Genomic DNA, 13,694 nt, shown 5'->3' with positions numbered 1-13,694 from the left:
AACAACTTCTGTACAAATTACTCAGAGATACTGGTTACGTTTTTCACTGTATGTCTTTATTCCATTCATTATGTTCTGCTTGTTCCCTAGTGCTCTAATTCCCCTGCCCCCTCTTCTTATCTCTGCTTTGAAGTAATGGCTGACTTTTTTGGTCTCCTATCAGTAATTTTTTTTCTACCCTTAAAGACACTCATTACTCACAGGTGACATTCTTTTTTTTTTTTTTTTTTTTTAAAGATCCAGTTTGTTATTTAGCTGAAAGGTGACCTCGAGGGATAATTTTGATTTAAGGTTTAAAGAGTGTCTCAGGGCAATGGATTCAGAAGTCCTCAGGTCTCAACTGGTCCAGTAAGTCTGACCTTTTTAAGAATTTAAGTTCCATTCCACATTTTTCTCCTGTTCTTTCAAGACCCATCTCTTGGCCCTGATCAGAACAGTCAGTAGTGGTAGCTGGGCACCATCTAGTTCTTCTGGTCTCAGAGTACATGAGGCTGTGGTTTGTGTTGACTCTTAGTCCAACAGACTACTGTCTTCTCTCAGTCTTTGGTTTCCTTCTTTCTCTTTTGTTCTGCACGAGACCAATAGTTGTCTTTTTGCCCCTAAACCCCTTCTTATTTCACCAGTAGCATAGTTGAGAGACCCCTGATAGTATAAAATGATTAAGCATTCAGCTGCTAACCAAAAGGGTAGCAGTTCAAACTCAGTGACTCTGCAGAAGAAAAGACCTGGCAATCTGTTCCTGTAAGCATGACAGCCTTAAAAAACCCTATGGGGGCAGTTCTCCTTTGTCACATGGGGTTGTTCTGAGTCAGAATCAACTCAGCGGCACCCACCAACAATAAGCCAAAAAAAAAAAAGCCCACTGCCATGGAGTCAATTCTGACACATAGTGACCCTTTACGGAAGCAGACTGCCACAGAGTGACTGGTGGATTCAAACCACCAACTTTTGGTTAGCAGCTGAGTGCTTTAACCACTGCACCACCAGAGTAGCACAGTTGAAATTAAGAATTTTCCCCATCACAGGTGTACAAAGCAAAGGTTTGCTTCTCATCCGTCAGTAGAAAAATGACACCATCTGTTGGCAATGCCGAAAATGACACCGTGAAGATGTCATTGAGGGTCAGGTGTTGAATTGAGCATTACAAAGGGTCATGACTTTGGGTTGATGCCAGGTTTATAAAGAATGCTGATTATCAAGAAGCCACTGATAGAAATGGGCAAATTAAAATCTACATGCTCCCCGGACACTGCCTTTCAGATGTTCATTTTCAAACAGGTAAAACATTTGTGTTCAGAAATCTCAGAATGGCAGAAAAAGAGCAGTCCAGAAGCTGTGTTCCCATGTTTGAAGATGACAGTGAACAAAATAGCTTTTGTCAGATACTATGAGGTATAATTTATGGAGGGATGAATGTGCTTCTCAACCTGGAAAAAGGCGGGGGGGGGGGCGCCGGGGTGGCCGTGAGGGTAAGAGAGAACCTTGGTGTTCTTATCACCATAATGGAAAAATCCAATTTCCTAGGAAACTGCAATCTTTGTAAACCTCTTGTGTTTCCCCTCTGGCTTTAGTATTCATGAGGCCCATGTATGCATTAAAAAAATAAAATAGAACAAAACAGTGACCCAGCGTAGCAGAAAAACCCGCCCATCCCTTCGACAGAGGGTTTTCGGCTAATTTATGCAGCCCCTTTGCACTTCGGTATGGTCCCCACTCGTTGCTAGGCAACCGTGTGAGTTACTGCGCATGCCTTTTTTATGATAACTGTCATTATGATTATTTTTTAATTATACAACTGGGACAGTGGATTAAAACGGCGTGTTGTCACTCAGGCTTGGCTGCTGCCTTCTGCATTCTCGAGCTCTCCCAGAATTGCCCTCCGAAATGTACACAGCAGTGATTTGTGATGATTTATTATTTTTGGCTTTTCGGTCTTGACAAAGGAAGTAGAGGTGTGGCATCTTGAGGAGAGTGAGATTTTTGTGAAAAATGACTCTACCCCACCTCACAAGCTGTTACTGATCTGGGTAGGCCAAGGCCAGTATTAGGATCTTGAACCTGAATTATGAATATCTTTGTTCCTTTAACCATGTCTGCTCCCAGTACTAAGTGATGTTAAAAGCCTGTGTTGTTGCTTTATAGCCCATGTCTCACAATTTAAGAATGCTAAGCATTTGCAGCTATTAAACCTGCTTTCAAATAAATCCCCTGAGTGTGGGGGCAGGTATAGCACTCAGCCCAGGAACAAGAGGCACCTGCCCTTGCTAAGTATGCTTGCACTTTTTTGCACCAGTTGCTCCATACGCACACAAGTGCAGTTAGGCAAAAGGAGAGAGTCCCTCTGGCGTATAGTAATCAAAGGTGTGTGTGTGTGTGTGTGTGTGTGTGTCATTGCAGGAAAATCTCTAAAGGAGTATGACCAAAAAAAATAGACACTGTCCCTAGATCCATACAAAAGCTTTTCATTTGCATTTCTAGAGTATATTCTAACATACTATTTCCAGTGGCTTTCTGACTATAAAGTGAATTTGAGGACAAAGGAGTGTGGAAATTACCTCCCTGTGTTTTATTTTACCAATTTGATTACTCATTTGAAACTAATTTTGGGCTGAATAAAATGTCTTAAATATTCCTATCAAAATGAAATGATACATTTGCTCTCAAAGAGCACAGTGGACTTTGCATATAATATGTGTGACAGAGCTGGGTGCCTAATGGTATTTTAATGGGGTTTTGAAGTGAGCGCCAGGCACTGCCCTGACATAGTTGCACGAGTTTTCCTTTCTGGTGGAGCCCCATGTCTCTGCCCAGTCCATGGGTGGTGCAAACAGTCGATAACCAACCTGAAGGTTAGAGGTTCGGGTCCACCCAGAGGCACCTCGGAAGAAAGGCTTGGCTACTTCCGAAAAATCCATAGTAAACACTGTGGAGCACAGTCCTACTCTGACACACAGGGAATGGACTCAGCAGCAACTGGCTTTATGTCCATAAGCATGAGATATGTGATTTGCTTTACTGACGTTCTCTGGAAAGAACACCTTTCCCTCAGTGGTGCTTGATCTGTTTTGCTTTTGTCTGTCTCTCCCATCCCACAGTTCAGGGCGGCAGCTCAGCGAAGTCTTCATTCAATTACCTTCCAGGAAAGAACTACCAGAATACTATGAATTAATTAGGAAGCCTGTGGATTTCAAAAAAATAAAGGTAGATATTTGGTTTACAAACTTTTTTTTTTTTCCCCAAAAGTAAATAAAGGAGAGGGTGTTAGATCATTGAAGTGATTCTGTGTGGGAGTTATCAGTGGGATCGTGTCTGGCCGCCAGTGACACCCACCCAGAATTTGTCACTAGAAGTGTTGGGATGTCCCTGTGCCTTTACACGTATGCTGTGTGATCATGACATCAAGAGCTCGTACTGTGTTACATTGCACTTTATCGAGGACGTTTCAGACTTGCCTCCCATTCTGCATCCGTTCTGCATCCCCTCTCCCATCCTGTGCTCCTCCCCTGCCCCCTCACAGGAGGGAGAGTTAAGGGGAGAAGCTTTTTGTGAGTGGTACCCCTGGCATCGTGACAGGGTCGTAAGCTCCGTAGAGACAAATGGGAAGTGGACTGAGCAGTGATGCTTGTGTTTTCTCATTCTCCTCTTCCTCCATCTCATCCCCGATTCCCACTAGGAAAGAATTCGTAACCATAAGTACCGGAGCCTGGGGGACCTGGAGAAGGACGTCATGCTCCTGTGCCACAACGCTCAGACCTTCAACTTGGAGGGCTCCCAGGTCTGTCTTGCATGGTTGTCAAACGTTTTTAACATTAAACATGCCTGTGTTCTTTTCAAGGAGCTCTGGTGATGCCGTGTTAAAACATGCAGCCAATAACCAAAAGGTTGGTGGTTCAAAACTACCAGCTGCTCCATGGTGGCGATCTGCTTCCATAAGATTTATAGCCTTGGAAACCCTATGGGGACAGTTCTACTCTTCCTTATAGGGTCTATGAGTCAGAATTGACTCAATAGCAGTGGATTTGTTTTTGTTTTTCAAATTTTGTTGTTATTTTAGATAACACGTTTTAAGTAACCTTTTCTACTACTTGAATCACTGCTACTACTCTGGCAGAAGAAAAATGGGAGGGGGGACCACCTATATTCCATGCTGCCCATGGGTATAAATTGAAGCTTTGGCATTTTCAAATTAGCATCAGCTCCTTTGTACCAGAGCTGTGCTAGCTCCTACTCATACTTCCCTTACAGGCTTGGCTTCTAATTAGAGGAAGAATTCAATTAAAACATTTCAGGAAATACTTTAAGGCTGGTGGCACAGTTTTTACTTTTATAGAGAAATGTATTTGATTATATTTACCTGGGTTTTTCTGATTGCAACCTTGAACCAGGATTTGAAACAACTGTAATTTAAAACAAAACAAAATATTGAAAAAAAGCCCCTGCCTCGAAACCAAACGAAGAAACCAAACTCACTGCTGTCAAGTCAATTCTGACTCATAGCGACCCTGTAGGACAGTAGAGCTGCCCCGTAGGGTTTCCAAGGTTGTAAGTCTTTACTGATGCAGATGGCCTCATCATTCTCCCCTGGAGCACCTGGTGAGTTCCAACCACTGACCTTTTGGTTAGCAGCTGAGCACTTAACCACTGTGCCACTAGGGCTCCTTTACTACCTCTAATTGTTCTGGTTTTTAAATGCTTCTTATCAGGCCAATTGTCATTCTTTTTACTCTTCCACAGTTAACAAGTATAAACGGTGTATAAGTGAGTGACATGAATTTATTAAAATAACCAGGGGGAGAGCACTTTTACTTCAGTGACACTTCAGTTATACTAGTTTTTCATAGAAACTCACTTTTCCTAGCTGTTTTCTGGCCTATGGAGTCATTGGGTGGTACAAATGGTTAACGTTCTCTGCCATTAACTGAAAGGTTGGAGGTTCAAGCCTTCACAGAGGTGCTGCGGAAGACAGGCCTGGCGGTCTGCTTCCACATGATCAGCCGTTGACAGCCTTGTAGAGCACAGTTCTACTCTGACATGTGTGGGGGCACGATGAATTGGCGTCAACTCCAACACAGTTAGTTGTTGGTTGTGTTTCGGGCCTAAATGTCTCATGTCCATGGGGAAGAAGGAAGACGATGACAAGACAGTGTTTTCTCCAACCAATGGAATATGAAGCCACTGATCAGTTCCTTAAGCCTCTTTCATGATCTTGGTTTACTTTCGTGTCAGTGCCAGTCACCAAGTTGGGGGGATGTAGGCATCCTCAGAGTGTGTCTGGAACAGACTACATTTGCAGGTTTGTTGTAGACACTGAAAGTGTCATCCTACCCAAAGCAGTGGACCTTTCAGGCGAGCCTTCTGTTTTGCAGTCTTCAGAAAGGTTTAGATGAATGCCAGGACTTAGAGACTAAGTAGAAGAGTCAGCAAAGAAGCCTTTTTGTGTATTATGCTTATTTTTGCCTCTGGATAGACTGTTCATTCTTTATGCCTATGTGGCCTTGTTAACCACATATGATACACATCCACTCCATTTCCAGCCCCAAATCTCCCTAACTGCCCACATTCTCACCATCTCACAACTGAATTGGGGTGATGCATGGCCTCTTGGTTGATTTCCCTCCCAGTCCATAGTCAGCACCAGTTTGTCTCTCTCTCACTACTCATTTTATCCTGTTCATTTACTGCCCCAAAAAAACTCTCAGGTCTCACATGTACTATACAGAATAAATGTAATGTCTATGAACTGCTTTCTAAAGTTGTACCCTAACCTAGGAGACCCTGGGTAAGGGAAATGGTTAACCTACTTGGCCACTAACCAAAAATTGAAGGTTGGAGCCCACTGAGAGGCCCAAGGAAGAAAGGCCTGGCGATCTTTAAAAAAACAAAACAAAACAAAAAAAAAAAAACAGCCTTTGAAAACCCTCTGGAGCTCAGTTCTCTCTGGACACATATGGGGTTGCCGTGAGTTGGAATTGACTCTGGCAGCTGGTGTTTATGACCCCAGCATTATTCTTTAGCTTCACATCATGCAATGCCTCCATCTAAACAGATTCTGCTCTGGTCAGACTGGTCCCACACCACACCTGCTGCCCCATCTTTCTCATTTTGAGGTGATTGTAGAGTCAGACATAGTTGTTAAAAATAATACAGAGAGACCCTGTGTAGCCTTCACATCTTCCCAAGCTGATGATGTCGTTTATTGCCGTCAAGTCGATCCTGACTCATGGTGACCCCATGGGTTACAGAGTAGAACTGCTCCATAGGGTTTTCGTGGCTGTACTCTTCATGGAAGCAGATCTCCAGGCCTTTGCAGTACCGTTGAGTGGATTTGAACTGCCAAACTTTAGGTGTGCAGTCAAGTCCAAACCGTTTGTGTCACCCAGAAACTTTCATATTTGCATTGTTTTTGTTGTTGTTAATGTGCCGTCGAGTCGGCCCCGACTCATAGTGACCCCTCCTTGGGTTTCCTAGGCAGTATCACTACGGAAGTAGATTGCCCCATCTTCCTTCCGAGGAGTGGCTGGTGGGTTTGAACCGCCAGCCTTCTGGTTAGCAGTCAAGTGCCTGAGCCACTATGCTACCAGAGCTCCTTACTGTAGTGTAATATCACAACCAGGGAACAGACACTGAGACAATCCCAGGTGCATCTTTTTTGTTCTTGCCTCCCCACCTTTTTCACCTGTTTCCCTTTCTCATTTCCCTCTCCTTCCTCACCACTCGACGGAGCCCTCCTCACCTTTGCAATCCAGCTCAACTCTGATGTCTTGGGGAAGATCTGCCCCCCACACCCCACCCCACAGCCTCTCTCCCAGGTGCTTCTTCTCTGATTGTACTCACTACTCATGGCATTCATGTAGTGCTTGCCACAGGTTGCCTGGTCATGTTCTAGAGTATACGGCTCATCTTCGTGATAAAGAACATGATCTTAGAGAGCAAGGACCATTTGTGAGCTGTGAATCTCTCTCAGCACCTGTGCAGGGCTATGCTTTGTTGCATACCCTAAAGATAAAGTGTTGAATGAATGCATATATGCTGGTAGTGATAAACTTGGTAATAGCAAACAGCCTCCATTTTGTTTGAAGAATTGCATTTTTAAAGGTTACATATAGTATTACTAAGGAGCTCTCATGGTGCTGTGGCAAAAGCTTTTGGCTGCTAACCAAAAGGTTAGCAGCTCAAACCCTCCAGCCACTCCATGGGAGAAAGATGAGGTGTAAACATTTATAGCCTTAGAAACCCTGTGAGGTCTCTATGAGTTGGAATTGACTTGGTGGCAGTGGGTATATAGTATTACTAGGATATTTGATAGACTAATTCAAAGGAGAGTTTTTTAAATACTATTTTTGTTACTAAAGTTAAACGGATATGATATGGAGGTCCACCTTCTGCCTCTAAACATACACACATACTTTGAAAGTATTTCAACTGCACATGGACTTCTGTTTCCTATAAGAATATGTGTGTGTGTACCTGGGTTTGGGAGCTCTGGTGGTATGGTGCCTAAGGCATTTGACTGCTAATCAGAAGGCTGGCGGTTCAAACCCACTAGCCACTCCTCAGAAGGAAGGTTGGGCAATCTACTTCTGTAGTGATACTGCCTCGGAAACCCAAGGATAAGTCACTGTGAGTCAGATCTGACTCAACTCAGTGAGTTTGGTTTTTGGTGTGTGTGTGTATATATATATATATATATATATATATATATATGTGTGTGTGTGTGTGTGTGTATAAGCTCTGGTGGCATCTTAGGAGCTCTGGTGGCATAGTGCCTGAGGCATTTGACTGCTAACCTGAAGGCTGGCAGTTCAAACGCACCAGCCACTCTTCAGAAGGAAGGTTGGGCAATCTACTTCCATAGTGATGCTGCCTCAGAAACCCAAGGAGGGGTTGCTATGAGTTGGATCAGACTCAACGGCAGTGAGTTTGGTTTGGTTTGGTATACCTGGGTTTAGTGTTTTGCTACTGTGTTTTCATGTAGGCAGTAAAAACTGATGTTGACTTTTGTACCAAAATTCATGTGAACTAAAGCTTGCATGTTATGTAAGAGCATGCTGTTTTATTATTATTATTGAAATATAATTTATGTACAGTGAAATACACAAAACTAAAGTGACATAGGGCAACACTTTTTCTTTTTTTTTTTGCTGTGTTCTTTCCCCTGCCCTCCCACTCCTGGCAACCAACAAAGTTTCCCTCCATATATAAACCTTTCCTCAACCCTCCACAGCAATGAACTCTAATACTATATTTGCCCTTCTGTGATTGACTTATTTCACTCAGCATAATGTCCTCTAAGTTCACCCAAATTATGTGATGTTTTGCAGATTCTACATTATTCTTTAGTGCTGCATAGCATTCCATTGTGTGCATGTACCATAGTTTGGTCATCCACTCTTCCAATAATGGGGCACGTAGGTTGTTTCCATCTTTTTGCTATTGTAAATAGTGCTGCGGTGAACATGGGTGTGCCTATATCTGTTCCTGTCCTGGCTCTCACCTCTCTAGGATATATACCTGGTAATGGGATTGCTGAGTCAAATGGTGTGTCCAATTCCAGCTTTCTAAGGAATCACCATAACTGCTTTCCACAGTGGTTGTATCACTTCACAGTCCCACCAGCACCGTATGAGAGTCCCAATCTCTCCACATCCCTGCCAGCATTTGTTATTTTCTGTCTTATTGAACCTTGCCATCAATGCTGGTGTGAGATGGTATGTCATTGTTTTAATTTACATCTCTCTGGTGGCCAATGATCGTGAGCATTTCTTCATGTATTTGCTGTCTGCCTGAATATGCTTGTTGGTGAAGTGTCTATTCACATCTTCTGCCCATTTTTCAATCAGATTGTTAATCCCTTTGCTTTTGAGGCATTGGAGTTTTCTATAAATCTTAGAGATAAGTCCCTTGTCACATATGTAATTATCGACAAGTATGAATTTGTTGCTGTCATTTTGTTATGTGCTTTTTTGTAGTGTTGACATCTTTATTCCATATAATTTTCTGTGCTGAGCTTGTTTTGTTTATGAATTATGTTATCACTTCCTTTGTTGCTATTGTTTTAGTATTTGCTAAATATTTGTGCTTGTCCTCTTTTTATTTTGATATGAAGGTTTTTCCATTTTTTTTTTTGAGGTTACTCTGTGATTTATAGTTTTCTTCCCAAGTTTAGAACAGTCCGTTCTATCTTGTAGTCTTGACTTCCATACCATTTAGAAGTTCTGTAGCTACACAGTTTTTTCTCTTTTTGGTTTGTAGTTGGGAGCTCTGGTGGCGTAGTGCTTAAGGCATTTGACTGCTAATCATAAGACTGGCGGTTCAAACCCACCAGCCACTCCTTGGAAGGAAGGTTGGGCAATCTACTTCCATAGTGATACTGCCTTGGAAACCCAAGGAGGGGTCGCTATGAGTCAGATCCAACTCTACGTCAATGAGTTTGTTTTTTGGTTTGGGTTTGTAGTTGTCTTCATTTGTCAATTGATGTCTCTGGTTCCCTGTTTACAATCTTGTAGGCTTCTTTACTTTGGATACTTCTATAACTGGGTTGGTTTCTGGGTTATGTGTGTTAATGGTCAGTTGTTGTTTGCTGTTGTTGGTTCTCTGTCCAAAGGGCTCCCTTTAGTATATCTCTTGTAAGGTTGGTCTGGTTTTAACAAATTCTCTTAATTTCTGCTTATCTGGAAATGTCCTAATTTCATCATTATATTTGAAGGACAGTTCTGCTGAGTACATAATTCTTGGTTGGAAATTTTTCTCTTTCATGGTTTTATATATACCATCCCATTGTCATTTCGCCTGCATGGTTTCTGCCAAGAAATTCAAGCGTAGTCTTAGTGGTTGTCCCTTGTAGGTAACTTTTTGGTTTTCCTGTGCTGCTTTCAGGATTCTTTCTTTGTCTTCTGTTTTGGTGAGTTTGATGATGATCTGTCTTGGTGATTTTCTTTTGGGGTTCATTGGACTTCCTGAATGGATATAGTCTCATCTTTTCATCATACTAGAGAAATTCTCTTCCAACAAATCTTTTACAATTTTCTCTGTGGTTTTATTTGTCTATTCCTGTTCTGGAATTCCAGTGACACATGGGTTGTTCCTTTTGATGGTATCCCACGTGAACCTTAGGCTTTCTTCATTTTGTTTTGATCTTTTTTCTAACTAATCCCTTTCCAAAGACGTGTTCGGATATTTACCTTCAGTCTCACTAATTCTGTCTTCCATTGATTCAATTCTGCTCCTTTGCCCATTCGATATGTTATCTATTTCTGAAAATTCAGTATTAATCTTCTGGATTTCTATCTGTAGATTTTGTATCAGTTCTAATTTTTCATTTATTTTGTCATTTTGTTCTTGTATTGTCTTTTGAAATTGTTCTAGGATTTTGTCAGTGTTTTCCTTGATCTGTCTCTCAGTTCATTGAATTCTTTTCCTTATCAGGGAGTTCCAATGCTGCATCTTCCTCAGGGATGTGTTTTGGGTCTGTATCCTGGTCCCTTGTTTCTCCTGCTTTATCTTGCTTCTTTGTGTGGACTATGATGCTCTGTTGTTTCTGAGGCATCGTGACATTTTTGTATTTATATTTAATTGGTGATTGTATGTTGGAGTGACTTGCCCACAATTTCCGTGTTCTTTGTTTTGTTTGTATGTTATCTATGTAAGCAAGGTACTGTGCTGTGCTCCTGTATTTGTTAGTTGGCAGCACTTGTACACTCACCAACTGTCTTCTTTCCTATTGTCAGACTCACATGTGTCCCTGCTGTCCTTGGCAAATGGAGCCTATTCTTCGGTCCCTGGAATTGTTTTCATTCAGGTTTTTCCACTAGTTGATGCCTAATCCTCTTCTTTATACTTCATTTCAAAGCTCAGGACTCTGGGATTATCTTCTTTCTCCCTGTCAATTGGTTTCTCTTTTCTTTATTGAAGAGGGTCTGTGTAGCTTGTCTGCCTGTTCCTCCATTTTACTGGAGTCTCCGAGCATGCTGTTTTGATCAAATAGTCTATAAAAGAATCCTAATCAAAAGAGAGAAAATGTGGAACAGATTTTCAAATTCTTACGGACTCCAGGTTTTCTGGAGCCATTGAGGCTGCATGAACCCCTGGAACTATTTCCCTTAGATAATCCTTAAACCTTAAGCAAACAAACAAAAAGTCTCCCCTGATGTGTTTTTAAATCAAACGGTAATTTAGCTTAATTAGTAAAGAATGTCTGCCTTGAGCACTGTGATCTTTTTAAGCAGTATTTATACAGGGACTCAAGATGACAATGGCAACTCCGAAGATTAGACAAGAAACTTAGGGAGCTGTGAGTTTATGTTAATGGCAGAGCAACAATTTGGAAAAGGAGATGAGAATGGTTGCACAACTAAGAAGGATGTAATCCACATCACTGAAGGGTACATGTGAAAAAAATACTAATTGGCAAATGTTTTTTGTATATATTTTTACCACAATAAAATATTTTGTAAAAAGCATCGAACTGTGCACATTAAATGGGTGGATTGGATGGTATATGTTGTGGGAACTGAGAGAGAATAAATTTCTGTTGTTTTTAAGCCCAAAAATAAAAAAGCGCTCATGGAGCTGGAGAACCTTAGCCTTTGGCTTGCCGTGTTTAAGAGCTGCCATTTTGCCCTTTTAGATCTATGAAGACTCCATTGTCTTGCAGTCAGTGTTTAAGAGTGCCCGGCAGAAAATTGCCAAGGAGGAAGAGAGTGAAGACGACAGCAATGAAGAGGAGGAGGAGGAGGATGAAGAGGAGTCTGAGTCTGAGGGTGAGACGTCTGGTTCTTCTAATTCTTTGCCTCCTCCCGCCTGCTTAGATGCTTCCACAGATGCTCCCAGAACAGATTTTAGAGTTTACACACCTGGGCTTAAGTCTTTACTTGACCGTGTCCTTGCTGCCCTCTACAGTGCCCATGCTTGGTTTCCTCACCTGTAATAATTGTTGCTGTCATATGCCGTTGAGTCAGTGTCAACTCACAGAGACCCCACGTGACAGAGTAGAACAACCTCATAGTCTTCTCTAGGCTGTCATCTTTATATGAGCAGATTTCCTGGTCTTTTTGCATGGAGCCACTGGGTAGGTTCAAACTGCTAACCTTTCATTTAACAGCCAAGTGCTTAATGGTTAACCATTATGCCCCCCAGGGTTCTTTCTATAATACTGTGGTAATAAAAATGACCTCTGAATAGGTAAAGGGCTTAGCACAGGGCTAGGCTCATAGCAAATACCCATGGACTGTTGCCCTTAAATACTAGTGTCATATACATTTTCTAAGGAAGCTTGGTGGCACAGTGGTTAGGTGCTTGGCTGCTAATAGAAAAGTTGGAGGTTCAAACCTGCCCAGCAGCTCCATGGGAGAAAAAAGACCTGTTGATAGTACTGCAAAGATTCTAAACCAAACCAAACTCACTGCCATCGCGTTGGATCCGACTCATAGAGACTCCTCCTTGCATTTCCAACGCGGTATCACTACGGAAGTAGATTGCCCAAAGTTCCTTCCAAGGAGTGGCTGGTGGGTTTGAACCACCAGCCTTCTGGTTAGCAGTCAGATGCCTTAGGCACTACACCACTAGAGCAGCCTAGAAAACTCTATAGAGCGGTTCTCCTCTGTCACGTGGGGTCACTATGAGTCGAAAATCTACTTAATGGCACATAATAACAGCAACATATATTTTCTACAAATTGCTGTTGATACCACCTATCACTTCTTTAGCATAGATTCTCAGGATGGTCCAAATGGTTAATGCACTAGGCCACTGACCCAAGGACTGGAGGTTTGAACCCACCCAAGGGCACCTCGGAAGAAAGTCCTGGCAACCTGCTTCTAAAAATTTAGCCACTGACATTGTGTTGATGCCAATGGTGGTGGAATATTTGGGAATAGCAATAATGGCAGCACAACATGAAAAATGTCTTCAAGATCCCTGAGCTGTGAATATGGAAGTTGTTATGTTGGAGAATGTCTTGTGTTATGTTTTCACCACAATAAAAGTGGGGAAAAAAAAAATTCAGCCACTGAAAACCCTATGTATGGGGCATTATTCTGTTCTGACACATGCAGTCACTGTGAGTCAGGATCAATTCACCAACAACTGGTTTTGGTTAAAAAGATGTCCCTGTTACTCCTCATTGGTGTCTGTTTTCTTTGTTTCTTGCCAGCAAAATCTGTTAAAGTGAAAATCAAGCTCAACAAAAAAGATGAGAAAGGGCGGGATAAAGGAAAAGGCAAGAAGAGGCCAAATCGAGGAAAAGCCAAGCCTGTCGTGAGCGATTTTGATAGTGACGAAGAGCAGGATGAGAACGTGAGTGCAGCTGCTTGTCCGAGCAAGCCCTCTCCACTTACCTGTGTCCCTCTCGTGTCTCCAGGCCCTTCCTAGCTGTGCTGCTTAGTTACCTGGAATGAAAATGTAAAGTTTGTTAAGAGTTCATCCCAGTGGGAACTGGATGGATCTGCGTGATTTAGAACCAAGAATGTTGGACTTGGTTTATTGCTTTTTTTTTTTTTTTTTTTTCTTAATAGTCTTTGAAAATGAAAGAATGCTAAAGCAAGTTCCCTTTTTGATCTTCCCACACAGTTACTTACAGATACATTTTTCTCTATGGCTAGTTAATATTTTATATCCGTAATACCAGCACAGGGAGCTCTGGTAGCATAGTGCCTAAGGCACTTGACTGCTAACCACAAGGCTGGTGGTTCAAACCC

At 42.1% G+C, this 13,694-nt stretch overlaps 1 protein-coding gene across 1 annotated transcript in view; it reads left to right on the top strand.

Moving 5' to 3' along the window:
* SMARCA2 (SWI/SNF related, matrix associated, actin dependent regulator of chromatin, subfamily a, member 2) overlaps positions 1 to 13,694 on the top strand; it is a 239,576-nt gene that overhangs the window by 223,176 nt on the left and 2,706 nt on the right. Inside the window, exons 30-33 of the mRNA XM_042780710.1 lie at positions 3,096 to 3,201; positions 3,674 to 3,775; positions 11,627 to 11,759; positions 13,151 to 13,293. Coding sequence (XP_042636644.1) covers positions 3,096 to 3,201; positions 3,674 to 3,775; positions 11,627 to 11,759; positions 13,151 to 13,293 — 484 coding nt within the window. The remainder of the gene's footprint in view (positions 1 to 3,095; positions 3,202 to 3,673; positions 3,776 to 11,626; positions 11,760 to 13,150; positions 13,294 to 13,694) is intronic.

This window comes from Orycteropus afer, unplaced genomic scaffold (assembly GCF_000298275.1).
Source record: "Orycteropus afer afer isolate SDZICR_OR568_19922 unplaced genomic scaffold, OryAfe1.0 scaffold00005, whole genome shotgun sequence".
NCBI classification, from domain to species: Eukaryota; Metazoa; Chordata; class Mammalia; order Tubulidentata; family Orycteropodidae; genus Orycteropus; species Orycteropus afer.
Note: the sequence above shows the minus strand (reverse complement) of the source record. Positions and strands in the feature narration are given on the sequence as shown.